Source organism: Anser brachyrhynchus (assembly GCF_964034855.1).
Source record: "Anser brachyrhynchus genome assembly, chromosome: 4".
Lineage (NCBI taxonomy): Eukaryota > Metazoa > Chordata > Aves > Anseriformes > Anatidae > Anser > Anser brachyrhynchus.
This window is the reverse complement of record NC_137698.1, coordinates 73,229,999-73,257,083: the sequence shown is the minus strand read 5'-3', so window position 1 is coordinate 73,257,083 and position 27,085 is coordinate 73,229,999. Positions and strand designations below refer to the sequence as shown.

At 49.0% G+C, this 27,085-nt stretch overlaps 1 protein-coding gene and 1 long non-coding RNA gene across 7 annotated transcripts; one reads left to right on the top strand and one right to left on the bottom strand.

The window, feature by feature from the left end:
* Positions 1-153: 153 nt before the first annotated feature.
* On the bottom strand, positions 154-21,928 carry LOC308195215. Of its 2 annotated transcripts, XR_013951346.1 has the most exons (4): positions 19,443-21,928; positions 18,572-18,760; positions 3,098-3,279; positions 154-1,742 (listed from the first exon to the last, which is right to left on the bottom strand). It is a non-coding gene; the product is annotated as an uncharacterized lncRNA (long non-coding RNA). The 2 variants fall into 2 exon arrangements; XR_013951347.1 differs by lacking the exons at positions 18,572-18,760; positions 19,443-21,928 and adding an exon at positions 3,704-9,869.
* CD8A (CD8 subunit alpha) lies at positions 10,479-18,578 on the top strand. 5 transcript variants are annotated; one of them, XR_013951344.1, is made up of 7 exons: positions 10,479-10,801; positions 11,407-11,772; positions 12,443-12,535; positions 13,276-13,392; positions 15,247-15,277; positions 16,561-17,271; positions 17,505-18,578. XR_013951344.1 is itself a non-coding variant. In XM_080592230.1 (6 exons), exons 1-6 carry the CDS (start codon positions 10,630-10,632, stop codon positions 17,557-17,559), a joined length of 834 nt encoding a protein of 277 aa, XP_080448356.1. In that variant the 5' UTR covers positions 10,479-10,629; the 3' UTR covers positions 17,560-18,578. The 5 variants fall into 5 exon arrangements, 3 of the variants coding, with proteins under 3 accessions (XP_080448356.1, XP_080448357.1, XP_080448358.1); XR_013951345.1 differs by having other exon boundaries at positions 16,405-17,271; XM_080592230.1 differs by lacking the exon at positions 16,561-17,271.
* Positions 21,929-27,085: the final 5,157 nt, after the last annotated feature.

Below are 27,085 nucleotides of genomic sequence, written 5' to 3'. Positions count from 1 at the left end.
TAAATTAAAAAAAACAACACCCTAAGCTGCACCTCAGCTGCGTGCAATGAGGACAGAGGGGACAGCAGCAGCCGAGGTTGCACCTCCTTTCGAAAGGCAGCTTCGCGCACTTTATCAATGGAAACTATGAAAAAAAAAATAATCCGGTGATGCCTCTGATCACCAATAGAGTATTTTCAGGCAGCAAACCTCCGTCGCGCTCAGAGATCTGAGCAGCAGGTTTCACAAATGCGAGAGCCGGTGGAAAAATCGCCCCCCTTTCACAGATTTTTTTTTCCAGAGCACACGCACGAAAGAAATAGAAACGCTAATGAAAAGAGGCTTTCACATCTGAGAAAACGAGCCCCCGGCATTTGCAGCTGTTTTTTTTTTTTTTTCCTTTCCTACCCTCCTCGCTGTGGAAAGCACAACGACAAGAGCAGCCAAAGCTCAGGGCGCTGCGAGGCGAGCGGGGACGGGGGCACTTCGGTAGTGAAACCCCGCGGAAAAACGCTGCGGGGCCACCGCTGATGGCAGCGAGCCCGAGCCAGCCGCAAAGCCGGGTCCGTGGAGGGAGGGGGAAGAGACACGGAGATGGCATCAGAGTGGTAGCATCACCCCGGCGTGATGTCCTCCCTAATTTCTTCCTCCTTCTGTACTTCCTCCCAACGAGCTGCCAGCCTTCTGCTCCCTCCTCCTGCCAGGAGAAGGGAAAAATGATGGGATTTAACACCGAGAGCCCCGAGCCCTCGATCGGCGGCTAAACGATGTCACACAAATGGCACCAGGAGACACGGCACGAGGTCTGACAAAGACAAAGTGCCTTCAAACAGGACAAGGAGAATACAAAGAGTTCCCTACCTCGAGCCCACACCCATCAATCAGCGGGCAAGGAGTTGTAAAAGAGGTCAGAAACAACACATTGCAATGATCCGCCACATACTGAATACGTTTTATTCCTTGTTATACTAGGAAAAAAAGACTAGAGTTGTTATTTGAATAAATAGCGCATGCATATCTTGCAATAGTCAGAGCAGATACACAGGTTAGGCATTGCAGGGAATATTGTTATTGCTTCTGTAAAACTTTCGTCGATTAATTCAAAATATGTCGTTGATCTTTCCAGAATATCTCAGCCACTAATTGACTATTGGCAGCGCTGGGTTTGTCATTCTTACTTTGAGGAGCCCAGCCATTTCTCAGCCTGTCCTCACTCAGAACGGCTCGGTGCGGGGTCGCTGGCGATTGCGCATCTCACTGCGGGGAAAACAGGTGCACAGCAGGACTTCTGAGCATCCAGAGCCATTTAATGTCCACTGTTTGTGTAGTTACACATGTATGATTTTATATATGCTGACAGTTAAATAAGTTTTGACAGACACCCCTAGAAAAACCAGGAGAAAAATTTGGCCGTGGCGGTGAACTCAGGAATGAGAGGGACCAGGAGCAGCGCTGCAGAATGGCGCAGGACACCTGAGAAATGCTTTTTTGGGAAAATGCTGGTGTCTGTCCGGGCTGCCAAGGCTGCGGCGCTCTGCCTCCTTATCTCAGCTGCCTCCTTCATGCGAACACAGAGCCCAGGGGAGAGCTGCTCTCAGGAGCAGAGACGGGGGTGCTGGGTCACGTTCACTCCTCCTCTGCCGTTCCCTTTCCCGTTCTTCTGTAGCTGGGCTGCACTGTCGGCGCTCCAGCACCCCCAAAACGAGCAAATCCCAAGTGCCGTCGAAGCAGACAGAAACAGCATAGCTGCAGGAACACAAAACCTGCAAAATTTACTGCCTGAGTACTGCTGGCCTGTGTTTTCCTGGACCTTACAACGTTTCCTTGCATGAATGCTGAGGTCGCACAGAAGCTGCAGGTATTACTGAGTGCATGCAGCACAGAGATGTTGATACATACAGACATTTGGTATCTCAGCGGTCATTTAAGTGGAGTACATATCAGATTTAGTTAAAAATGAGCGTATAAAATATGCATTTTGCGTATTTTGCATACGCCCTGCCAACAGGCGAGATTACTTACCTCTGCGTGACACACGTTCATCCCAAGGGTTCTCCCACATGCAACAAAACTCTCCCCATGCTGTAAACATTTGCAGCAGGACAGGAAAACCGCCCTCCTGCCACGGGCCGGTGCCCACCACCGCGACATGTCCGACACGAAGTGCTGGGGACCCTCGGAGCATCCTCGGAGAAGCCGGGGGCTCTTCTGCACCATCTTTAAAAGACGTTTAGATGTAGAGCTTAGCGATATGGTTTAGTGGAGTACTTAGTGTTAGGTCGGAGGTTGGACTCGATGATCTTGAGGTCTCTTCCAACCTAGAGAAATCTGTGAATCTGTGAATCTTCTGCATCCTCATCCCAAGGCAGAGACCCCCCCGCAGGTCCCACCGTATCTGATGTCTCTCCAGGTACCACCGACGGAGCAGATGCTGGGGTGTGGGGGGGTCCCGTCCCCTCGCTCAGCCCTGCAGGTCCCAGGGGGAACCAGCACCCATCCTCGGCAGAGCTCAGGGTGCAACCTCCGTCTGCCACAAGCGCGAGGTCACCTCGCTGGCCGAGGTCTCGGGGAAAGATGCTGGGCTGGGCTTGCACCCAGCAAAAAGGCTTTAAAATACCATGCCTTAACACCAGCACCGAATGCAGAATTCAAGTTGGGATATTTCCTAGCGGTCTCTCCAAAAAAAAAACAAAAAGGCAAAATATTCCTGGGGTCTGGGATTGCGTATTCCTGCCCTGAGCAATAAGCAGCGAGCAGATGACCGTGCTGTTATTAAAACATGTCTCGAGTCATCTCGATGCAAGAGGAAATGAGTCTGAGCAGCAGTGGAAAAGCCATTTCTGCAACACACACCCTCCCTCAGGTCGGTCTGCTGCCGTCTGACTCACCCATCGCTACCATACCCAGGACAACTTGAGCATAATTTAGACATGTCTCTCTTCGGGAACACACTCACTCAATTTCCCGAGCCTGCAGGGCTGAAGGCTGATGCCCTGCAGGGCCACGTGAGGCTCCAGCACCCCCAGCCTGTTCTCTGCCACCTTACCCAGCTGGAGACACGGGTTGGAAAGCCACAGGCAGAGCGTGCTCATCCCCTCTACACTGAATGTATACACACCCAGAAGATGGTTTCTTCCTCTGTGCAACGGTAACCGCATGAAAGAGTTGGACCCTGCCCTGCTCCTTCACTGTCAGGGGTTCAGAGATGCTGGGAGAGGGATGCAGCGCTGCCGGGTTCCTTCCCGGGGATACGCGTCCTTGTGCCAGGCCGACAGCTCAGCAAGATTTAACTGTGCTGCTCTAAAGAAGGAGATAATTGGAAAAACAGCAGTGGTTCAGAAGAACGAGACGTGGAGCTTTGTAGCAAACGGCTTCCTCAAAATTACATGCTTTAATGAGGTCTCGTATTTCAGAGCCTAAAAATGACTGGTTTGGGGTAGAGCAAAGGTACAAAGGTAGCAAAGACTACTGTGCCTCCAAGCAGACAGCTCATAAACACTGACAGGACTGTTGTACATGATACGTCCCCCGAGTGTTCTGCCTGTTTTTAACTAAAAAGATTCCCTGAGCCTGCTGCTATCTGTTCAGTAACCACGGTGGACCTCCCTTCCAAGCACTTGTCCAGGCTCTGCATCCTCAGAGCCCCTTGGCGAGGATATCCCCGGGCGAAGGACGGCTTCTGCTTTGAACCTGACCCTCACCAGCTTCATCTGCTGCCCCTTACCTTCCGCATGGATCAGGAGAGGCAGCGAGCAATCAACCCCTCTCCGCTCCCTCCTGCCAGTCACAATTCTGGAGACCTCTAGTGAATGTTCATTTAAATCAGCTATTTTCGGGCCAAGGAAGCCCAGCCTGCCCACGCAACATCCCTCTCAGCTGCCTGACCCTCCTTTTTGCCCTTTTCTGAACCTTTTCAGGCCCTGTTACTACTCTGAGTCCCCTCTTTGAGGCCGAGTGAGGCCAGCTCACGGCGTTCAAGGATTTGTTCAGTGCATGGGGCCATGGATTGGACCACACAGGGACACAGCTTTGTTATTTTATACCCAATTCCTTTCCTGCCTCCTAACATCTGATTTGGTTTTGCTGCCGAGCACTGAATTGATATTTATCAGCCTTAACCCAAATTTCCACTCCTGAGTGACTCATTTTACAGCAAAGTGAGGAGTGTTTTTCCTTGTACGCTCCACTTCTCATTCATCTGATCTGAACTGCACCTGCCCCCCTACTGCCCAGTCTCTGAAAGCCCCTTCCACAGTTCTGTATTTACAAGGCATAAATACGAGTAAATTAACATGCATAGAAGTAATATTTGCAGTTTGTGTCTTAAATGTGAATTGCTACACGGCTGTCGAGCCCGACATCACAAACACAGCGAGAGCAGCATTTTTAGGAGACCAGGCGTGCAAAACCAGCAACAAAACACTTCTCTTCACAGCCACGGTGGGCATCAGGCTGTCAAAAGTGAAACTCAGCACCGAATTCAGCTTGTTTTGGTGATGGCAAGGGGCACATTAACCCAGCTGCTGCTTCTTGACACACCGATCTCTTCGCACCCCCCTTCCCCTCCCCTGTTTCTTTTGAATAAGATATCCTGTTTGAGGGTTGTGTCTTCACAGCTTTAATTGTACAGTGAGGGGGTTTTTGTGTGTGTGTGTGTGTGTTGTTGGTTTTTTTCCAAGTAAATGCAAAATCTAGAAGAAATACCAAGTGGTACAAGCCAGCCAACACTAGCAATAGGACCACAGAATAGATGAAGCAAGTCATCCCAGGAAAGCCATGGGTTCCCATACGGGCAGCAGCACCAGCAGGAGGGGTGGACAATCAGAAATGGGACCAACTCCGTTCCCCTAGCTGTAACCAACCCCCGAAATTAAAGTTCCCTCTCTAAGATGTTGACAGGGAAGATGCACAGCAATACCAGATACGGGTACCAGCAATATTTTCCCAGAGCGGTCTGTGAAAGTCCTCCCACGCTGCACAAACAGCCCCAGAAGTTCCTTGGGGTATCTCCACCAGGCATTCCTCCCCAAGGTCTTCAGGGAAAATAATCAGCGTGCATCAAGGAAGCAGACCAGCTGTGACAAGACTCTGAACTGATGGAGACGGGAGAAGTCAGGCTGTGGGGATAACACCAAGGCTATGAGAGCTGGGGGGGGGGTAGGAGGGGGCTGAACTAGAAGCCCAAAGCCACACAGTGCCTCAAAACCAACAGAAATGTGATTCTGGGAATGGGGACTGCAACGGAAAATGTGAATTGGAAGTGGGATCACGGGCCCAGTTCACCAGTTAAAGACTGGAACTGCTCTTCAGACAAAAACTGGTGCACCGGAGCGATATTGACCATCACTTTTTCTTCTAAGGAGAGGTGCTAAGAGATGTGAAGCCTTTCTGTAGTTCTGGACTGAACCTCAGGTTTCCGTGCTATGCAGGAGATCGCAGCGGCAGCAAACCAACCTGTTTTCTCCCAAATCCAGCTGCAGCAAAATCGCTCTGCTTTCTGCAGGAGTGAATTGTCACCAGTCCCCAAAAGATGGCGTCGTTGGTTGCTGATTTACCAAGTGTCTGCACGTCCCAGCTCTGCAGCACCGAGAGAGAAGGTGCGGGAAGCCTGTGCAAAGCAAGGCAGGTGCCCAGAGCAAAGCCTTAGCACATTCTGGTCTTGTATCAAGCTCTCGGCTCAGGTATCGATGAGCACTGGGGTTATGGAGATTTCTGACCTAGCGATCAGTTTAAAGGGCTACACCTGGAGAGATGAGCGTGCAGGAGCAGCTGTGGTTTGCAAACTGTATTTTAAGGAAAATCTATTTTAAGGTACGTGGTGTTTACACGAGGAGTATCCAGAATAGAGCGCAGTATTGGCCGCTGCACTGGAAACATGCAGCTACAGTGAAAAGATGGTGTGTGAGCGTCGGGCACATGACTGTTGCACTTGACATTCTCCAAACCCCTTCAGTGCTGCAGCTTTGCAAAGAAAAGGGTGCAGCAAGCTGCTCGTAAACCACAGCTTCATTTCACACCGGAAAAGTTGTATGTTTAAGTCTCAACTTTTTTTTTTTACCCTGCATCTGAAAGAAAAGTTTGTGATTTGAGACTAAATTCTGAAATCTTCATTAAAACTTTCCATTCCTCCTCACCAAAGAGCTCAAGAGTTCTAATGTTAACAACAGGAAGAATCAGCAATGCCTAAACACAACCAGCCATCACACTCTGAGTTACCACAAGCTGATCGCTTGCAGGGACCAAGCAGCACCTACTTGTCATAAGCCAGCAACGTTGCATCCTTGCTTCGCAGGCTGCGCAGAGGTGTCCTCCTGAAGCACTGTGGTGAGATATCGTGAGCAGCAGAAACAACAGACCTGGTGGAGCATGGTCATTCCGATGCTCCTGGTGTGCCTACCATCCTCACGGCACAGCTCCCCTGTCCCGAGATGTGCTCCAGCTACACAATGCTCTTAGAGATCTGTGCCATGTGGAATATTACTGATCCAAAGCAGCTGAAGAGTTCCTTATCACTATGAAAAAGTCATTGATGTGCTGTAGAAGTGACCCTTCCACAAGATGACTAAGAAATCAGTCATGTCCAAAACTCACCACCTGCTCCAGCTCTGATGCCCCGAGCTCTCTCTCACTCCCAATCTCTTCGCTGTAATTTTAAAGTGTTTCAGACTACCATTTCATTTAATTCATAATTTCCATAACGGTTGGAAGACTTTACATGCAACAACTTACCCCACTAATGTTTTCAAAAAGAACAAAAAGTTTCACGTTTAAAAGCCCACTCCAAAACACACTGAGATAAATTTGTGTCTGACCAAGGGGCTGTGGTAGGAAATCTTTCCTAGCTTTTCCAAGTGAAATCTCCTCAGCAAGCACTGAGAAAACGAATCCTAAACTAGCCTCCTGCTGAGACCCATTCCAAAAACGCAGGTCCTTGCCAGTCTGCCTCTTCCCTGCATGACTGTCTCCTCTCTCTTTGTTCACGTCTTCTATTTAGTTGTTTGACATAAATAAAATACAGACCAATTTCTCCCCAGTCTCTACACACATTTAATCTTGCCATTTCTGAAGGGAAGAAGGACCTGCATACCTGAAAGTTCATCTCTCTTTTCCGACTCTATTAGTTGCCCTAACCAAAATCACACCTCTTCCAGCGAATCCAGTCTCTCATTGAAAACCAGGGCAAGGCAAACAGCTTCTGTTTCACAAACTGAATCCTGAGGGAACAACCCTATGAGATATGAAGATCCCCCACACTGATAATGATGGTTTCCTCTTTCTCTATCCCCACGCTTTCTCTGCATGGAGATGTCTGCATCTGGATCAAGGCTGTGTTATGCCATGGGGTGCCGGACCCCTCGCACCTGATGTGCACTGGTTCGGCAGGTGCACAGCCCAGCAGGGCTTAGTGGATCTGAAACATCAAAATTTAATCTAGGCTGATCTTAGCATTTAAAGATAAGCAGCTTAGGCTGGAGTTCACCAGCAATCAGAGACCTGCAACTTTAGTTATCAGTGAACTGAAACTTACTGGGAGGTTTGGGAGAAAAAAAAAATCTACCTTCTACTGTCTAACCAACCTGGCCTGGTCTCCTCACATCTCTTATACAATGTTTTGTGGAAGTAAGTGGCTGTCTGATATTTCTTCTTCCTTAGGCATATCGTAAGTGTGGCACTACAACAGAAATTATTAATAAAACACATTAGTAATGCCAGTGCTTCACTGATTGGACTGCTGTCCTCAATCTACCAAGTCCACTGCAAAATATCCTCCAGAGGAGAAACTGTCAAACCTGAGCATGCTAAATCCAGAGGGATTCCTTAATTAATCTCATTTACCACCTCACCCCCACTTTCAGAGTAGGTCAGAGTGTAAAACATAGGCATACTTTCTGCTTAGTTCAAGCTGCTTGAATAAATTTGCTGCCTTTTTGCGTTCTTCACAACCAACAGGAGAGCTGCAGAGTTAAGGCAAGGAACATCAGACCGCAACCGCGGGCGTTCACTGCTGATCTCATGAGGTCTGCAAGCCTCGGCATCCCAGCAGACACTTCAACAGGGCTGAGATCGGAGCATGCCACCACGGTGCAGATCTAAATTCTTTATACAGGTGCTAGTTTTTAAATCACAGCTTTTCCTGCAGGTCCCGTTTGTGTGCCTGGAGCTTTTCATAATGAAGTAATTGCCACTCCAACCGTTTTAGTTGTTCTTATTCGTTACTGTAGAAAGGAGAAATAGCTTTGTGCCAGGGGATATGTAAACACGGGACCCAGAAAAAGATGATCCCTGCCCCCAGGCAATTCGTTATTGAGGAGATATGAGATGGAGGCACAAAAGAGGGGTGGTTTCATCTGATACCACACAGACGTCTCCTGCAGAGCTACGCTTCCCTGTGTCCCCCTGTGGCCGATGAAGGGTGTCCGTGCTGGGAAAGGACTCGTGACAGCCTGCTTACATCTCTCCCCCACTGACAATAAGCTTTTGTCTTGCATTAAAGGGATATACTCGCTAGCAGCTTATTGAAGGCAGCAGAAAGGACTAGCTCCCCTGAAACCATCTCCTGTTACTCAGCAATGCGACCTTCATCCCGTGCTGCAAAACGGGCAACATCAGAAGAGGCAGGGCCTGGTGGTACCTTTTGTGTAGGGGTGAGTCACAAAGCGCCTCCGCAAATAAAAATACGAGGAGGAAAAGGAGTCCTCTGAGTGGTGACGCAGGGCCCAGGGCCTGAACACGACACAGGAAGAGGTGGCCTCGTGTGGAAACCAGCTCAGTCCGTCAGCCACGAGGACCAAGCTGAAGGTCCTAAGCTGTCCTTAGGAGAGGAAACTGGGCTCCTGTTCGGTATCTGGGAGTGACACATAATAAAATCACACTCTGAGGTGGAGAAGTGGAGTTCCTGGCCTCTGAAGTGGAGAAGTGGAGTTCCCGGCCTAGGCTCCTCCATTAGTCAGTGAAGCCAGGCACTTCCCAAAAGCAGCTTATCCCATGATAAAGGCAGCACGATTCCACTTAGGTTAAGGAGAATAAACTGCCCCCCAAAAGAGAAGGGGCCTACACAAACAGCATAACTTAGAAGTCACGTTCAGAGATGGCCAGAGTCCTAAGTGATTTCTTTTACCTCAGGTCTGATGTTACCTCAGGTCTGATGTTCACATTTGCTTGATGGGATTTCAAGACTCAGAGCCTTGTAATGTTATTTAACTGATGAAACCTGTTCTCTTTGTGTTTTGAAAAAAGAATCTGTTCTATTTCACGCAGACAAGTCTTACAGCCTCACCAAAGCACGTTTCACAGATCTTAGTGGGCCTAATACACGCTCTCCTCACTCACCAAAATGTTTTGAGGCCCAGTGAAATGAGCCCCGTTCCTAGCCCATTTAGGTCACTTTCTCATAACCGTCACGTCTTAGCAGCAGCCACAACAGCAGTTTCATCAGTCAGCAGTGCCTGATTCCTGACATGCCCAGGAACAGGGGGCTTTCTTTGCAAAGGAGTAGTAGAAATACACCTCCCACAGAAAGAAAAATAATAATAATCATCATAGAATAATTAAGGTTGGACGAGACCTTCAAGACCACCTGGTCCAACCACCCCTGTACCACCAATGTCACCACTAACCCATGTCCCCAGGCACCAGGACCAACCTTTCCTTGAACACCCCCAGGGACGGTGACGCCACCACCTCCCTGGGCAACCCGTCCCAACGCCTGACTGCTCTTTCTGAGAAGAAATGTCTCCTCATTTCCAACCTGAACCTCCCCTGGCACAACTTGAGGCCACTCCCTCTAGTCCTATCTCTAGTTACCTGCGAGATATAATAATAATAATAATAATAAAAAAAAAAAAAACAAGTAGGAAGGCCAGGAAATACCAACAAATAACCCCACCAGCCTGGTGAAACTGTTGCTACTCTACGTGCAAATGCCAGGAAGCCCAACCCCTCCCAATGTGCAAGTGGTCACCTGGAGGCAAAACCAAGAGCCCTGAATGCTGAAGCGTGTAAAGTTTTTTTTGGCAGTACGGAAGTCCCTGCGGTTGGAGATGAAAACCACAAGATGCTCAAAAAAAAAAAAAAAAAGAAAAGAACACATGCCACTGGGGCATGGGGCTTTCTTGACGGGTTTTGCATCAGCGACCACCTGCCTTGCACAAAGCAGCTTTTTCAGAGCAAAGAACAATTGCAGAGAACAATTGGGCTGAAGAACTCAGCTACATGTCAGCAATGCATGGGTTTGGACATAAAAATATATATGTATATGAATATATGCTGTAAAATATTCCCGCATCTTGTTTGCTCTGTAATAAAATAGCGTGCTCTTCCACCTACACCAGACCTGAGCGCACACAAGTGAAGGCAGCAGAACCTCTGCCAAGAAATGCAGCGTGGGGCCTGCGTCCATGGCATGGCACTCGCCCATGTTTTCTGCAGAGCTGGACCTGGTGTGAGTGCCCCGAACGGCTGGGAGACAGCAGTCTGCGGTGGCTGATCTGATTTCAAGCCCATGAGTTGGCAGTCTGAATCTCTAGTGAAGTTGCCACAGCAAAACCCTTAAGGCACCATTAAAATAAATGCCATAATGACAAATGAGCCCAAGTTCTGGAGCAGAACTGAATTTCTTCAGAAATCATTGCTTGTTTCATTTCACCTCAGATGCTGAACACCGGCTCTTCACTTAAGAGGGTCCTGGTGACATCACATCCTCTCCAAAAAGCTGCACAGCCTCCGAAGGCAAGCGAGAAAGATCATCTGTGCTCCGCTGCCTTGTCCCCGAGGATGACGGACGCATCTCCTGCGCTGCTCCTCCTGCTCAGCCTGGGGCTCTGTGAGTATGGGACTGGGATTCTTGGTGACCTTTTCCAGGGGGAGCGAGTAAAACGGGTTAAGGCGTTCCCCCTTCCACCGAATCCAAGGGACTGGAGAAAACGATCAGTGGGGAAAATGAAGAGCAAGCCCAAAAGACAAACGATCAGGGCTGCTCAGTGAATGTGGAGGGAAGGAAAGCAGGAGCGGCGTGACTGCAGCGTGACATGCAGCGGGAACACAGCCCGCTTGGACAGGAGTTACTGGAGGGGATGGGAATGGCAAAACAAAAAGGGAAGGGGAAAAAAAATAGCAGTTATTATTAGGGAATCACTTCAGATTAGCTGGGAAATGTTACCACCCCCGAGAACGCAGCTGAAAGCTATTCTGAAGGGCAGCATCCATCTTAAAGCCCGGGTGGCTGAATGCTGAGTCCCCCAGGGACTCAACCAAACCACCCAAGCGTGCTGGATGGCGCGGTCCTCCCTTCGTGTCTTCCTTCAGGGCACAGGTGCCAGCCCTGGGGCTGCCCAAAGACCCCCAGGAGCAGCCCCCACGCTTGCCTGGAGCGGTGCCGCTCTTCCCGAGCGGGCTGCGAAGGGTGATGGTGGACTTGTCCCCCCGCAGGCTGCCCTGGAGCCCAGAGCCAGAAGTACGTGACAGTGCCCAAGTTCTACGACAGCAAGATCACGCACCCCGAGAGGGGAAAGCCACTGAAGCTGGAGTGCACGAGTTCTGCAGACAGCGGCATCTCCTGGATCCGCCAGGACAAGGCTGGGACCCTTCACTTCATCGTCTATATTTCCGCCTTGTCCAGGACAACCTTTGAGGGGAGCCAGAAAACGTCTTCACGCTTTCAGGTGTCGAAGAGCGGCACATCCTATCGGCTGCAGGTGAATTCCTTCGAGGCACAGGACGAGGGGATCTATTTCTGCACCGTCAACTTCAACCAAGTGCTGTACTTCAGCTCTGGCCTACGCATCTTCTTCCCAGGTCAGCAACGTCCTCACCTACCTCACTTACACCCAGCACCCCTGCCCATGCCTTTTTTATTGTTGTATTGCCCCCAGTCCCCATCTCCCTACTGCTTTGCCCAAGGCATCTTATGCCCAAGGCCCTGGTCCTCCTGCTGGAGGCTCCCTGCTCACCGTCTCTGCTTGCTCGTCCCGGCCTAAAGACGAAGGTGGTTGAGCAGACCCAGCAGCACCTCCCCATCCCACCGGTGGCTGAGGGGATGAGAGCAAAAAAGTCCACAACCACCCCCTCCTTCCTCACTTCGCCTCGGCCCTAGAAGTCCTGCCAAGCTCTGAACGCTTACAGCACCTCAAACAGAAACTCACAGGCGAGGCTGGAGTTTGGACCGAGGAAAGAAAAAAAAAAAACAGGTCTCTCTCAGGACATGTGTCCTAAGAGCTACAGATAAGAGCTCAGAAATTGAGAAGTGGTGGCAGAAAGCAAGAAATTAGGAGCCCACATCTACCAGCCTGCAGCTCAGCAACACAAGCTCGCCCCAGGGGAGAATTTCAGGGCATTGCAGTCCCAAAATGGGCCCTACAAAGACCTCCCAAGCTGGCAACAGGAGCAGCCGTTCCCCAGCACGGGTGGGGGTGAGCTATTTTGTTCTGTCTCGCTGTGTGCTTTATTCATCCCCTGTCACTTACAGTCACCACGACAGCGGCGCCCGTCACAACCGTGCCCACCACCCAGAGCGCCCAGGTCACCAAGAGGAACGTCTGCCTGCAGAGCCACGAGGCAGGTAACCCAGGGGAGGCAGAGGGAAGGAGGGGGGCTCTGCCAGAGGGGTTGCTGTGGGTCCGAAGGGCTTAGCTGAATGCCTGTAGTGACCACAGGCATTTTGGGATGGGTGGGGGGTCCTTTTAGCCCTGTCAGAATTGGAGAGCTGCAGTCGAGAGGGTTCAATTCTGACTCCATTTCGGAGCAGGCCGCCCAGGGAAGCAGTGGAGTCCCCATCCCTGCGGGGGTTAAAGAGATGTGTGGATGTGGCACCAAGGAACATGGTTTGGTGCTGGGACTTGGTGTATCAGGTTGATGGTCGGACTTGGTGATCTTGAGGGTCTTTTCCAACCTAGATGAGCCCGTGGTTTGGTGACTCCAAACGCAGATTTCATCCCACCTGGGATGACTCACAAAGCATCAGCATGCCTGGTGGCTGGGCACTCCAAAAAGAGGGAAAGCCCTGTGTGCTAGCACCAGTTTTAGCCTCAGCAAGAGACACGAGAAGACTTTTGCCTCCCTCAGCTCCCCAGGACCTTGGATGTCAGGGATGTCACCTGTAGACACCCCTCGTCCCCACCTCTCCCTCTGCAGGCTGGGGAAGCCCTCTCCTCACCTACAGCTCCCACCAGCCTCGCTGAAAGCCAGACGGGTCCCTTTGCTTGCTGGGCCTCCAGGTGGCTCCGCCAGGGCCGGCCGTAACCCCAGCCGTGAGCACCTGCGGGACCTCCCCTCTTGCTTCTCTCTCCTTTATTCCTGCAGAGACGAGCAAGGAGAAGGAGCTGAATTTCTTCTGTGAGATTTTCATCTGGGTTCCTTTGGCTGCTGCCTGCATCCTGCTTCTCATTGCCCTGGTCATCACCATCGTGCTGTGCCAAAGTAAGTCGCACCCCGAGCCCCTGCAGATGTTCCTGAGCCTCAGGCCAAAGAGCAGAGCCCGGTCCTTCAGCAGAATGGGCTTTCTGGCTCTTCCCCTCGCGTAGCTATCGAGTAACCAGGACACAGTGAATGCAAAAGGGCCACTCTTAAAATTCATTTCTGTATCTTCCTCACCTGTAGGTTTAGCTTGAGAAACAAGCATCAAATTCTGTATTTGATAATAATATAAGACAACATATATTCTGTTGTCTTATATTATACATATAAACAGAGGAAACTTACCCTACCAAACTGTATCAGTCCTACCATCCTTAAATCAGTGTATCAGAGGCAAAAGTACCGGAACACTTTGACAAAACAGGATAAAGGTGCTTCAGCATGGGACTTGCAAATTCAAATGACTCTGATCAGCAGCTTGAGCTACAACCAACCTAGCTACTTAATACCCAGCTTCAGAGGCTGGTGCAGTTCAAGCAGTAACGCAAGGTCTCTGGGAAGGCAGAAGTCCTGCAGCTGAATTTCATGTTTGAAATGTCTTTAACTTGTCCTCAGCAAGCAGTGAGAGCAAATGGATTTAAATCAGTTTAATGCCCGCTGAAAGCGATTTAGCTTTCCTTTGGGGAAGTGCCCAGACACCCCCAGCATCTGCACCGATTTCGTTACATGGCTCAGCTCGTTAGTGTGGATCACTGCCATGCTCCGCTGCTGAATTAACCTCACTACATCCTCACTGACCCTACAGCCTGGAGCTGATGTGAGATTAACTTACCGGTTTAACAGGTAGAATTTTTCAGCATCTGCTAGCCCCGAAAAACACTAATCTCCACTACCCACGGCAATAGGAAGGAATACACGAACAAACACTGACAAACCCCGGCCAAAACCCCTTCTTCTTGAGGGAGATGGCGCTGAAGCACTGGAGAGACAGGAGTTTGGTGTCCTGTGGTGGGTCCAAACTCCCCCTAAAGCCCCCAGGACCAAGAGCACCCCACGTGCACCAGGATTTCCTGGTGACGTGCAATACCATTAACTTAAAAACACTACTCCACAATTTCTTTCTGCCTTTCAATGCTGATTTGCATTACCAGCGGAAAGCCATTAGCTGCATTAATTTCTGCAGCAGGCAGCACAAACCCTCAAGGCAGGATTTTTACATCAAGACACCTCCCTTTCGTGCTAAAATTAACGGTTTAACATTGTATTTTCCTGAACACATCCTGAAATAATGACGTAGATGCTAAAATGGGAAAGAGCATCGTTTGGGGGGGATGGATCCTGAGCTGATCTAAGTTAGGTTAGAGCCACAAAAAAAGAGCGTGTTTAACAAATGTAGTCTAAAGGCAGAGCTCCGTGTCTCTCTGCATCCCTCTGCACATTTGTAACAGCAGCGAAGAAGCCCAGAGGGTGAAACCAAGCCCAACAAAACCCTCGTGGTGTGTGAAGACAGATCGCAGCCACCTGGAGAGAAACTTGGCCGCGCGCTGCGTGGGATCCACGCCACTCGCCTGCTGTAGAAATAACTGCTGCCAACGGATTTTCAGCAGTGTGCCAAAAAGTCACTGGAGAGAGCAAAAAATAATTCCCTGTCAGTGTTGGCAGGGTGACCCTGCTACTGCTGCTCCCAGGAAAATACCCTTTAGTTTGTGATAATCCTGGAGCCGAGAGCCGGGGGAACGTTCAACACTGCTCATTTGTGTGGCTTTCCCCCAAAATACGCTTGGTTGATCAGTCTTCAAGTAAAGAGAAGGGTGGCAGGGTGCTAGGGAATGCCAGCTCGATGCCACTGCTGCCTTTCTTTACGAAGCTGTGACTTGGTGTCTCCGAGCTAACACATTTTCTTTTTTTTCATTTTAGAAACCAGGCGACGCAGATGCAGGTGTAAGAGGTTAGTGCTTGGCAGCTGGTGACACTTTGCAACTTGTTGGTGTCTCACACTGAAGTGACACAGCAAGCAGGTGCCAAAAAGCACCTAAAAGTCTTCATTCGGTACACGGTGGTTGGGACGGGGCTGTGTGATTGGGGGGGGAAGGGTGAAGGTAGAAACAGAGAAGATTTTCTTCTTGTGCTTGCTTTTTAAGTAATTCAAATCCCTGAGAGCTGATGCTGCAGTAGATACTGAACAGAGAGACAGGAGGCATTTGCAGCAGTCTAAAACCTTTGCACATCTCCCAGAAATGAGCATTACCATTGTGCATTTCTAACGTGCTGCTCCAAAAAAAGCTGCGTCTATGAACTATGAACAGGTTCCGCTGGTGCTAGCAGAATGCCCTCTGCACCGTTTTGGAGCAGCACCACCGCAGCCATATGCTTCTAGTTCCCCAGCAGGCACCACGAAACAGCAAGGAAAAGGCTCATGCAGTCTGAGATGATTTTCTTAAGAAACAGCAAGTTAGATATCTGTAGCTTTAGAGTTCATTTATTTTCTAGGGCAGACAGGAATCCTTTTTTCTGCTTTCTCCTTCCTCTACCTCTCCCCATCTACCCATTCCACTCATCATCCCGAGCCACCAGGAACAGAGTGTAATAATACTGCAGTAAACGATTTGCCATTTATAAGCAAGGAATCCTCCTGGCTGCATGCAACGCATGGTTTGCTTCTGCAAACTGACCTCCCTGCAGCTGGTTTCTTCACCTGCTAGGTGCAGAAAACCACCCGTGCGCTTTTGCGAGCCCCGTGCTGAGAGAGCACCCCAGGGCTTGCACAAAGAGCAGCGCTCGAGCACGGGATCCCTGCTGCTGCTCCAGCCACGCCAGCACCGGGCTAGCGGTAGAAAAACGAGGTTGCAAGAAAGGCTGGGACAGTAATTTCACACTAGCGGAGCCTCGTTCTTTGCAAATCAAGCATCTTGCAACCAAGGTAAATGCAGATTCCTTGTTACACATCCGTAGGTTTCACAGTAAGAGAAGAACCACACTTTAATTATACAAATAAATTATTACAATCATTCAAAAAGCTGCTATTAATGGATTAAAATAAAACACAACAACAACTCTCTCCCCCTGCATTTACAGAAAAGGGATCCATACAGTTTTGTTTTAATTTTAAATGCACGAAACTCAGAGAAGGCGTCAGAAACCAGTGCCTGAATAACGTGTTATGGAACTTTTACAAAGGCTATTTTCCACACCCAGCCCAGCACACTTCTGATCTTTGCCTGGCTTTCCCAGGGCTAAACCTTAGCGAAGACTCTTCTCCGAATGCTGTTTAGGACAGTGCCTGCATTCCTCGCTTATCTCAATTTCTGCTGCCAGCCCTGTGCAGAGATGCATTCTCCCCTCGGGGAAATCATCCTGCACAACTGTAGAGCTCTTCAGTTTTCCACTGATGGAGTGGCTGGGTTACAAGCGCCTCAGGAAATCATCTCATCAGGGACAGCAGCTTTCCTTTGGCGCTGCTAACATGACAGAGTTATGTTTTAAGCAACTGTAGCGTATTTAAGCTTTTATTTAGAGAGGAAAACCCTGCTGCTGTTAGCAGTTGCCACTTATTGAAATGAAGCTCCCTGGAAGTTCACAGCACAATTCTTTCAATTAAAGAGCGCCTGAGGATCTGGCCTGGGATTCTTTCTGGCACCTGAAGCATTTATTTTCCACCGCGAATCAATCTTCAGCGAAAACAGATGCCAAATCTTCAACTCATTAAATCATAAAACTATCAGTTGCTGGGGACCAGTAACGTCTGTCACTTTGGGAGCACGCTTGTAGCCTATAAAGCCTCCTAACAAGCAACGAGAGCAGTCCTTATGAGCCGATAACAGCTCCCCTGCCTCCCAAAAGCCCTCAGCTATCCTCCCTTGCTTCCAGGGCAGCATTGCGTTAGCAGAAGGAGCGGGACAAGGCTCCTTGCGATGATACAATGGAAATGTGCAAAGGTTAAAGGTAAATTTTAAAATGACCCCAAAAAGTTTGTTTAAATAATAATAATAATAATAATAATTGCTTAGCAGCTTATCTTAAGCCCTGCTACTGAAGGGGCTGTTGGAACACTTCGCAGCCTGCTCTTTGAGGTCCCCAGCTGCAGGCCAAGGCCAAGGGAGCTGATCAGCAGCGTTACAGCAATTGCCTTCTTGTTTGTTTCACGTCAAATAAATCGCAAACTTTTCTCTCTCTAGACCTGCGAACGGGAAGCCCAAAATGAAACCCAACATGCCAAACCAACAGATATGAGCATCTGCACCTCTTGGCTTCTGGATCCCCTTCTGGGAGCTATTGCTGCAAATGCCCACCACCTACACGATCCGTATGGCTACTACTTCTCATGCACTCTATCCTGAGAAATTCGAAAAGACAAGTGTCCAGATGGAGCAGAGGCACGTGGAAGGCAAGCAGGTGCTTCCTCTGCGAACTGCGTGCCAAAGCACAGCTCCTTCCGCAACCTGAGGTTTTCAAATTGATTCCCAAGGCCAAACGTCACCTTTAATCCCAATGACAGAGCTCTGGCTCAGGCAGAAGAAACAGGTCAATCCTGACGCCAACATACCTCGCTGATAAACTGATGAGGAATAAGGATGTCTCCTGGACCTCTGCTCAAGGGTGTGCAATGATTCTTTCTAAAACGTGGCAAAAAGCTGAATTTGCTCCCGAATGATTTACAAAGAAAACAATCTCACTTAATATACCCACTTTTTGTGGTGCCACGCATCTCCTAGAATCTCCATCTAATACAACACAAGGTCACACTGAGAAAGTAAATATGAATTAAAGGGCTTTACTCTTTAGGGTTTTACAGTCCTGTAAGCTAAAGCTTACTGTTTCCCTCTTGCTATCCTTGTTCTGCTGCTAGCCCCACTTCCACAGATTTCAGCAGTTTTGCCTGAGCATGGAATGGGAGGTTATCTTTCTTTCTGGAATAAATGGTTGAGTAGTTAAAAAAGAAAAGAAAAAGTCTTTGTTATTTGTTTTGGTTAAGCAGGATTTTTAGCGTACCAACTTGGGACGTATTGACTGATCTAAATGAGAGTTCCGGGTTTTTCTAGCTGTATACTTGATGTAAATATTTCCTTATGACACTGGCAAATCAACAACTGGGATAAAAAATAAAACAGTATTTCTAGTCAGATTTACTAACGCTTCTTTCTTTCTTTCTTCACTTTCTAGCTTCAGAAAAGCTAAAAATCTATGTGAAAATACAAACGAGAGTTTGAGGCAGTCACGGGTAAGGGAAAAGGCAGTGACTTACACACCAGCCTGGGCTTTAGGATGCCAGAGTTTAGCTTCCAGTTTACCACAGCCTTGAAACAATCTCTCTAAAATTATTTTCCCTGGGACTTGCAGGATGGGCCCAGTAACACTCCCCCGTGCTTTGAAGGTGGATGAGATAAAGGCTCTGCAGGTGCTTTGGTATCCTTGCCAAGGGACTGATAAAAGCCTGGAGAGAAAGGAAAAAAAAAAAAAAAAGGAGAATGAAAAACTCTTTGCTAATCTGCAAACAAGCTGGGAACGAGAGAATTGAGAGAGAAACAGTTCTTAGCTCCTTGTAAGACTTAACTGGAAAAAAATAGAGACTAAGCAAGTGTATCTAAACAACAGCAGACAAATATTGAGTGACAGAACTACACGAACACACGCTGTAAAGAAAAATCTGAACTAAAGTCTCAATGTCGAGCTGTATGTGAATGCTGAGACATAAGCACTACGAGTACGGTGACCTCGTTCAGCCCCCCAGGTGCCGTGCTGCAGCGAGGGTCTCAGCGCAGCTGCGGGGGCACAAGCTCAGTGCCAGGGGCTCGGCCAGCTTGATGCCCAGCGCGCAGCTGCGCCCTCACGCTCGGAGCAGACGCACTCCCCAACCTGCTTCCAGGCTGCTCAGGCCCAGCCTTCACCCCCGCTTTAACAGGCTGCGGTTAGCCAAACCAGTCTGAGCCCGTCCTACGGCCAGCTCTAACCACGCAGATGAAAGGCTCAGGCCTCTCGTCTCTCCCCCGCGAGCACCACTTGTATTATTAGCTTGGAGGTGCTGACTTCATTTGAGACGAATGTTTGCACTTGCAAAGCCTTAACTCCGTCCCTGCGCAGCTGTTTTACGAAACGTACGGACGTCGCTGCCTCACCAGGAGCATCCCCCGCAGCTGCGTCCGCACTGCTCTCAGCCATTTCACCCTCGCACACAAGTGCGTTGCGCAGTTTCGGCCAACGTGCTGTGTCCCAGGCCGCCACGCTCCCGTAGCCCAGGCCGTCAGGCGGTGCTCCGCCCGAACCGGGGCTAGCCCCGAAACCTAAAGCCTCTCCCAGCAACTCAGGCCATCTCCCCTCAGTACCGGTCACCGCACCAACTGCAGTGCCGGCACAGAAATAATCCTCCTGGCTCACTTGGCACAGCTGCAGTCCCGCAAGGACTGAGATGCAAGGGTTTTTCCACTGCTGGTGGTGAGATAAAGTTAGCGCGGGGGTGGGCGGCTGCTGGAGTTCCCCATCTGAACGCAGAGGTCTCACCGCGGCTGCAGGAGAACCGATCAGGAAAGCAATGCAACAAATACAGTAAATTAACCACAGAAGGGAAACGGTGTGCTTAAAGATGTCAGCGCCAGGTCTGGCTCTTCTAGGAGCTACAAGATCAGAGGGTTACACGGCACAAAATGTCCCCAGGACAAACCGAGAGGGCAACCCAAAGAAGGGAAAGAGGGGCTGGGAAGACCAGTACGGACACTGAACGGCTTGAAGAATAGTTTCTGATTCCCTGCTTCTGAGCTAAACGAGCTGTCCTCTCCTTTAAACATCTGCAGATTTGAAGGACCCTGAGCAGAGCTTGTAGGACAAGCTGCTAACTAAAGACACTCAGAAAGCTCTTCCTCCCCTGCGCCTCCTCAAACAAAAGACCAGGTGTTGTTTCGCTCGGCTGTAAAGCCTGTACCTTCAGAAAAGAAAGTCCGAGCAGCTCACGCAGTAACTGGTGAAGAGACGAAGCTCTACAGCTGACACACCTCGTGAGCCAGCCCTTACCACTGGATCCAAAAGGCAAAGGCCGGTCTGCTGGCCGGGAGCGCGCCGCAGCTCTGCGTCCACCCACACCCCCGTGTGCCTTCGCAGGGGCTCTCATCACGGTCTTTGGCGTTACAGAGTCACTGCTGCTGAAATATCCACCTCAAAACACGAGGCTTAAAACGCGGAGGGATGTGATCCATCTGCCTCGACGTTCGCCCCTCGATTGCAGAGACCCGGCTACACGCGCTCACTCTGTCAATCCAGAGAGGCTCCTCTTATGGAGAGGAGATTACTGCAGACATCTCTCTCCCTCACCAGAAACAACTGAAGGAGCCCAGACGTGCCTCTTTCAGACTGCTGAAGGCGACGAGAGCCCACCCTCGCTGCCTACAGGAGGGTCTTGCACACGGCCGCTCCAAGGAGCCATCATTTTTTCCCCTCAGCCTTAGGCATTGCTTGTTCCTCTCCATGAAACCCACCGTGACCTCCCCCTGCTGCTCTGGCTCTTTCAGAGGGCTTTGGAGAAAGAAGGTGAAACGATCGGGCTGCAGGCTCCTGCTGGTTCCCACAGAGAGCTCCCACAGGGAGCGTTTCCTTTAAAATGCATCCCCCCCAGCACAGCGGCTGAACGTGGCCTGGGACGTGCAGAGGTTGAAGGTGCGGTGCGAAACGCTGAACAGAGAACCCAGCAGCAGCGTTGTTCTGTGTTCTCCCCCGTGTGCTCTGCTGCTCGTGAACGAAGTGATCCATCCGTTGAACACTTACTGCTGGCTCTTACTGCTATGAGGACAGAGGGAGGTCGATCCCGTGGTGAAAACCAGGACACGGGTGTTTAAAATCAACAGGTACCTCACGAGGCTGAACAGCTGGGAAACGTTTCTCACTGCAAAAAACAACTGCGATGAGATAAGCAGAAAAAAAAAAAAAAAGCAATACCTAAGCAATGTGAAATACAGATATTGGGGCACTGACACCTCCTGACATCCCCAATGTGGGTGCTCCACCGAGCAGCGCTGCGCTAAGCCCCTGGTCCTGCAGGGAGGCTGATGCAGCCAGAGCCCTCCTGACACCGCAGAGGGATGCAGGGAGGGGACTGGAAGCAGCGCGTGCTTTAGGAAACCTGCATCGGCACGGGAAATCGACAGCTGGGGAAAAAAGAAAATTAAGACACCGCCAGGCACAATTACACAGCATAAAACCCACTAGCGCAGCGGGGTCTACTGGCTTTTGACCCCTGATTGATCTGTTCACCCCAGCGCCAACTTCAGGAGGGGTTGGGGTGGCTCCTGCCTGTCCCTACACACGCCTCATGCCACGTTTCTGCTCTGCCAGCCACAGCTCACATCGTGCTGCAGGGCACCGTTCTCAGGACCCAGCCTACACCCAGATGAACACCGACCATCACCCAAGTGCCCGCAGCAACCCGTACCTCTAGTCTAAGCTCTGGTTGCACGGCCAGGTATCTTAAGAGAGACCAGAGAGGAAATCTTGGAAGATAACTGAAGGCTTCGTTCATAAATTCATGAGCTTAGAAAATTCCTAGCAATGTCAGTGCTGCAAAGGAGGGCTTTCATTGTGCCTGTGCACTACAGTCCTTCTTTAAAGCTCTCCCTGTTTCACCTATAAAGCAAGCCCCATCAATGGGGGCATCACAAATTCCCCTGCCTGCCACTTTCTGGACAGTATCATCACAGCTGTCAGCTACAGGAGCACCGCATTTTACTGGGCATAACCAAGCTATTAAAAATAAACAGCTGTTGACTGAAGTCTATCAGCAGCTTTCAGCTCCTTGCTGTCAGCTGGGCACCACCTTCACTTCTTTATCACGTTTTTCCATCTCTTTAGAAAGCAGATCTCGGTGTTCTCTGACTTTGGTTCTTACACCTGTGAAGATGACAGAAGGATGTGTGACTCAAACTACGTACTAAGCTGGCTGCAAACTGCCTAGAAGGTATGTGTAGGAACATTATCCCTCTGATCCCTTGTCGCAGGTGACATGAGTAGCACGGACATATTAAGGAAAGAGCTCTGAAAGCAAATCTCTACCCGTGGGCTTTGTGCTCTAACACACATCCATGAATCGTTGTCTGTCCTAGGGGTAACTTGCTCTCACATCTCTTCTTACATCTCCTCATGGGCCTTTCTGCTTGTGAGCACTGCAATTTAAGGATGTTTTAGGGAAAAAAACAAAAACAAAAAACCACTCTGAAGTGCTGTGATTGAGCATTGGCTGCTCAAACAGCAACATCGCTCCTGCAGAAGGTCAGAAGAGTCCGAGGCAGCCTGGAGTAAGGCAGAGGCCACAGGCCAGAAGCAGCAGCTACGGATGGATACCCCAGAAACGAGGAGCACTTCCCCAGCAGACATCCACGAGAAGCTGGGTGATTTTCCATCACCGAGGAGCCCCCCGGCAGAGGCTGTAACGAGCTCTCCAAGGCAGGACTGAGCTTCCTGAGCCAGTCCCTTCCGTGCAGTCCCACGAGCAGGTCACTTTGCAGTTCAGGCCGGCTGCAGCCAGCACTGTCTGATTAAATCTATTTGGAAGGCAAAAAAAAAAACAAACAAACCACGATTTTTGCACTGGAGCCATAACAACCAGATGCAAACACCACTGCAGGGGTGAGAGGGGAAAGAGCCAAGAGCCAGCCCAGCCCTGCCGCAGAGGTGAATGCAGATGCCTCCAGCAAAGCAGGTTAGGAGCGACCTGGCTGGATTTGGGGCTGAGCAGCAGTACCTGGGCAAGAAACCAGGGCTGCGATTCGCACCACCAAAGCAGGGAGGACTGCCGGAGCTGGAGCCTAGAGAGGCAGCTCAAGGGAACTCGTTTCTCTGTGCAGGAAGCTGGTGTTGCACTGACCCTACAAAATCTGATAGCTTTTTGCCAGTTACATGTGTAAGAGGTTTAGGTCACAGGGTGAGGTGGCTGCACTGGGTGCAGAGGAAATGGCCGGGAGCTGTTTGGGGTTAATACGAAGCAAACAAGAGTCTGAGATGCCGAACGATTTTGAAAGACAAGTAGAAAAAATAAATTTGTCCAGAGGTTGAGGGTTACCTAGCAGGGAGTAGCTCAGAGCTTCATCAGAAGCTGATGGGCTAAGGGCAAACAACACAGGGGATAACAGTCAAAAGAATAAGAGCTGATTTATGATTTAGACAGAACCTCAGCTAATGAAGGAAAAAAGATACAAGGTGGTCACTGAAAACTAAGAAGCTGAGGGATGCATCAGACACCCCCACAACACAAAGCCTCCTGAATTTGTTGCCTCTGTTAGACACCGATTCTTCCTCATCCAGCGGTTCACTTACTCCAAAATATTTTCTGAGTGATTTTCTGAGCCAGTTCAAGTCCCTTCTCGTCTGTCCAAGGCTGTATTCACTGCTGCAGCGAAGGCACCTCGGCTCAGCCCTGACTCCTTGGACTAAAGCTATGCCGCATGGCGTGCAAGTGCTTGGGAGCCACCCCGTGGGAACCATACCCCTTCAGCATTCAGTACAGAAAAGCACGATAAGGTAAAAGAAACAGTGACCGATAGTGTCCAGGAAGAACTGTAAAGAGACAGTGAAATACGAGCCTCCTGTAACCGGGTTTCTTCTTTCCAATTCATCTGACATAAAACCCATTTGATGCGCAGGGTCAGCATGACCTATGCATCACTGGATTGACATCCCGGGCTCTGTTAAATAAATGCAATATTGTTTTTGTTCTAGGAAAGCGTTTACATTTTTGCTTGTGCTCCACGTTCTTGGAAATCTCTCTAAATAATTCAGAAACCCTGGAAAACACTGGAATTTAGGAAAAAAATTGAATAATTGTGTATGTTTTTCCTCCCTCTGCAGCAAACGTCTCATGGATGATGCTAAAGAAAAACTGAGAAGCTATTTGCAGCTTCCCCCACCTCCCTGATACTTTAAACGAAGAAAACCCGCTAACTTGACACTATAAGGAAGAAACCAACAGCAGCATCACCAAGAAATATGAAAATAAACACGAGGGAGAGAAAACGGAGGAGAAAAGTGGGTGTCTGTTTCAAAGTCTGAGTTCACCTAAGCTTTGCTCACTCCAGTCCAGGTCACAGCACCCCGCAGCTTCAGTGCCGAGTCTGCGTTCGAGTTTGCACCGGAACTGTGCTGTTTAGCTACAATCAAAAATAACCCTCTAGATTGTAAAAAATTCTTAGTTGTAAAGTAGAACACACACTGGGCCAGCCTACCGGGGCTTCTGTATTTGGAGGATACAGATAGAGCCGTCCCTCCCCATACCCTACCTTGATATTCTGCTATCCCAAAAGCATGCAACGAAGGAAGAAAAGTTAATGCACATTAACAAAGGTATGGAAGAAGCAGGGCGTTGCCCTTTAACTTAACCTAAAAGTTGAAAATCGTGGAGGAGCGAGCAAAAGTTTAACTTTGAAAGGCTGCTGGCAAGGAATGACAGGCTGCGATAGGTTAAGAAAGCGATCTGAATTCCTCCTTTCCTTACCCTGTTACTTTTTTTACTGTAGATATTTTAGCCTTCGTGACTTCCCCTCTTCCTTTACTGATTGTGCACTTGTCCTTGAAGGTGCACCCACCACACAGATTTTGTGCTCCAACTTGATTTTAGTTTCCTGCCCTTTTCCTGCTTCTACCTTTGTGTTCTGACTGCTTTTTAATGAGGATTCCGATGGTTCTTCTGTTAAAAACTGCTACAATTAAGTTTGATATGAAAACACCAGTTCCTGCATATGAGCCCAGCAAGATTCAATAGTTAACAGCAGGCTAAATGAGTGCAGTTTCTGTATTTTTCTATAGGGCTGCTAATTTAATGCAAACATGCAGTCATACCGAGTGTCACCTCACACATTTTTTTTAAGCTTTTCTCTTGCACATATATATTAAGGCTTGAATTAAATTTAGAGTATTAATTAACACTGTGTTACAGTTCTCCTTATTATAGATCATCTCTGCCCCTCTCTCCTCTTTCTTCTATTCTCAAAGCATTTTTCCCTACGCTGCATTCTCCTAATACAAAAGGGAGATTGCAAGAGTGGGAACGGGTTATAGGACACAACATTTTCAGAGAGACAAATCAACCTCTGCGGTGGCAAGCGCAGAAAAGAAAACAGTATTTTTGCAGTAGGCAAACAAACCTTGCAAGGAAAATCTAACCCAAACTTACTCTGTTACATCTGGTGAGTTGGCTCCAAGTAGTCATAACTAACTTCAACCTTAAACGTTAGCAGCACCCTGTAAAATGCTACAAAGAAAGGATGAAAGCTACAGGAAGGAGACAGATCTAAGTTAACAGGGATCTGAAGCTCTCAGTCATTAGTTCTAACGCAGAGCTTTTGCCGCAGCTTCCATACAAGTTAATTAACCTGACTTACAGACAGAAGGCTGAGATCAATACAGTATTTCAGAAGCAAAACACACTGATTCTTGGCAGGCACGACCAGTTGTTCAGCCATGTCCACTTGCAATTTATAGCGCCGAAGTCCCTGCAGGAATAAGACTTTCCTTATTGAAAAATACTTCAAGGTGCAGACCATTGACAGCTCTGAATGGGAGGTAAGGACACGAGCTTTGTCACAGTGACACGGTCACGTTACTCTGAAAGCGCTCAATAGGTTTTAACAACCACTTAAGGTCAAACAGGCTCTATACTATTTTCATCCCCTAGTACCTGTTTTTAAGGTTTGATTGTGTTTCCTGACAAATCAGACTTCAAGCCCCACTAGAAATAGGAAATCTGCAGTGCTATGTCAAGACAGGTACAAAGGCTGGAACAGAGTCTATCAAAAGACATAAAACGAACGCTACAGAAGTTGTTTATAAACACCCACGACAGAGCACCCAGAAGCTAAGCCTGTCAGAGAATTGTGGTCAGAGAAACCTTGACTTAAAGCCCATCTGCATCACCGGTGCACTTGGTACCACAGAGCTGTGCTGCGACACAGTCTGCAAAGAAGGGTGGAAAGCAGCATTGCAAGCCCAGCGCAGCAGCTGCACGGTGATCTGGACACAGACCTCGCTGTGTCAGGTGAGTATTGTCCCTCTAGCCATGTGCAGCACGAGCCTTTTACTGAGACCGCTGCAAAGGGATTAAGTTAACAGTTTGAGAATATGGTATGAGAGCATGATAGGGACAGAGCCCAGATACCACCGCAGTGCTTCAAACTTTAAAGGTATTTAAAATCAAATACTCTACCATGGATGTTTCCAAGCTGCAGTAGTTAAGTGTACACACACCAGCTAACCGTATTTTAAGTCTGAAAACCTCCTGTCATTATTCCCTTTTCCCTGTGCAAGCACTTTCTCTGGTTACCAGAAGCAAATCAGGCCGCAGCAGGAGACAACTTGCGTCACTGCAGAGGGCAGACTGGATGGCTGTAACAGCCGAAACGTAGGCAGCGTTTCACAAAAGCCCGGCACAGCATCCCCTTACTTCACGCACATAAGCGTTCTATATTAAACTGCTAGCATCATCTGTTGGTGGAGTTTCAAAACTGCAGGCAATTATTAAGTAACCACAGAGACAGCGAGAAGAATTGCAACGATCTTGTGATAACAGCCAGCTTTGTGAATTAGCTACTTATCTATAGTGAGCTATTTAAAAGGGGAAACAGGATCACTCTGTATTAAAAATGTTTCTAATATGTACGTTGAATTTTTAACATCGTGACCTTTTATGTCTGCCATTCTTGTACACTAAGAATTGCACTAGAGGCATTACCAACACGAACCTAAGCTCACACCAATGCCAAAAAACTACCAGTGTGACAGAACGGAAAGG

What these genes read in the sequence shown, in the direction of transcription:
- CD8A (XM_080592230.1), top strand. Translation starts at nt 10,630, where the DNA reads ATGCTGAACACCGGCTCTTCACTTAAGAGGGTCCTGGTGACATCACAT. An exon ending in CCTACGCATCTTCTTCCCAG is followed by an intron (nt 11,773 to 12,442) that starts GTCAGCAACGTC and finishes TGTCACTTACAG; the next exon opens with TCACCACGACAGCGGCGCCC. An exon ending in CCTGCAGAGCCACGAGGCAG is followed by an intron (nt 12,536 to 13,275) that starts GTAACCCAGGGG and finishes TTATTCCTGCAG; the next exon opens with AGACGAGCAAGGAGAAGGAG.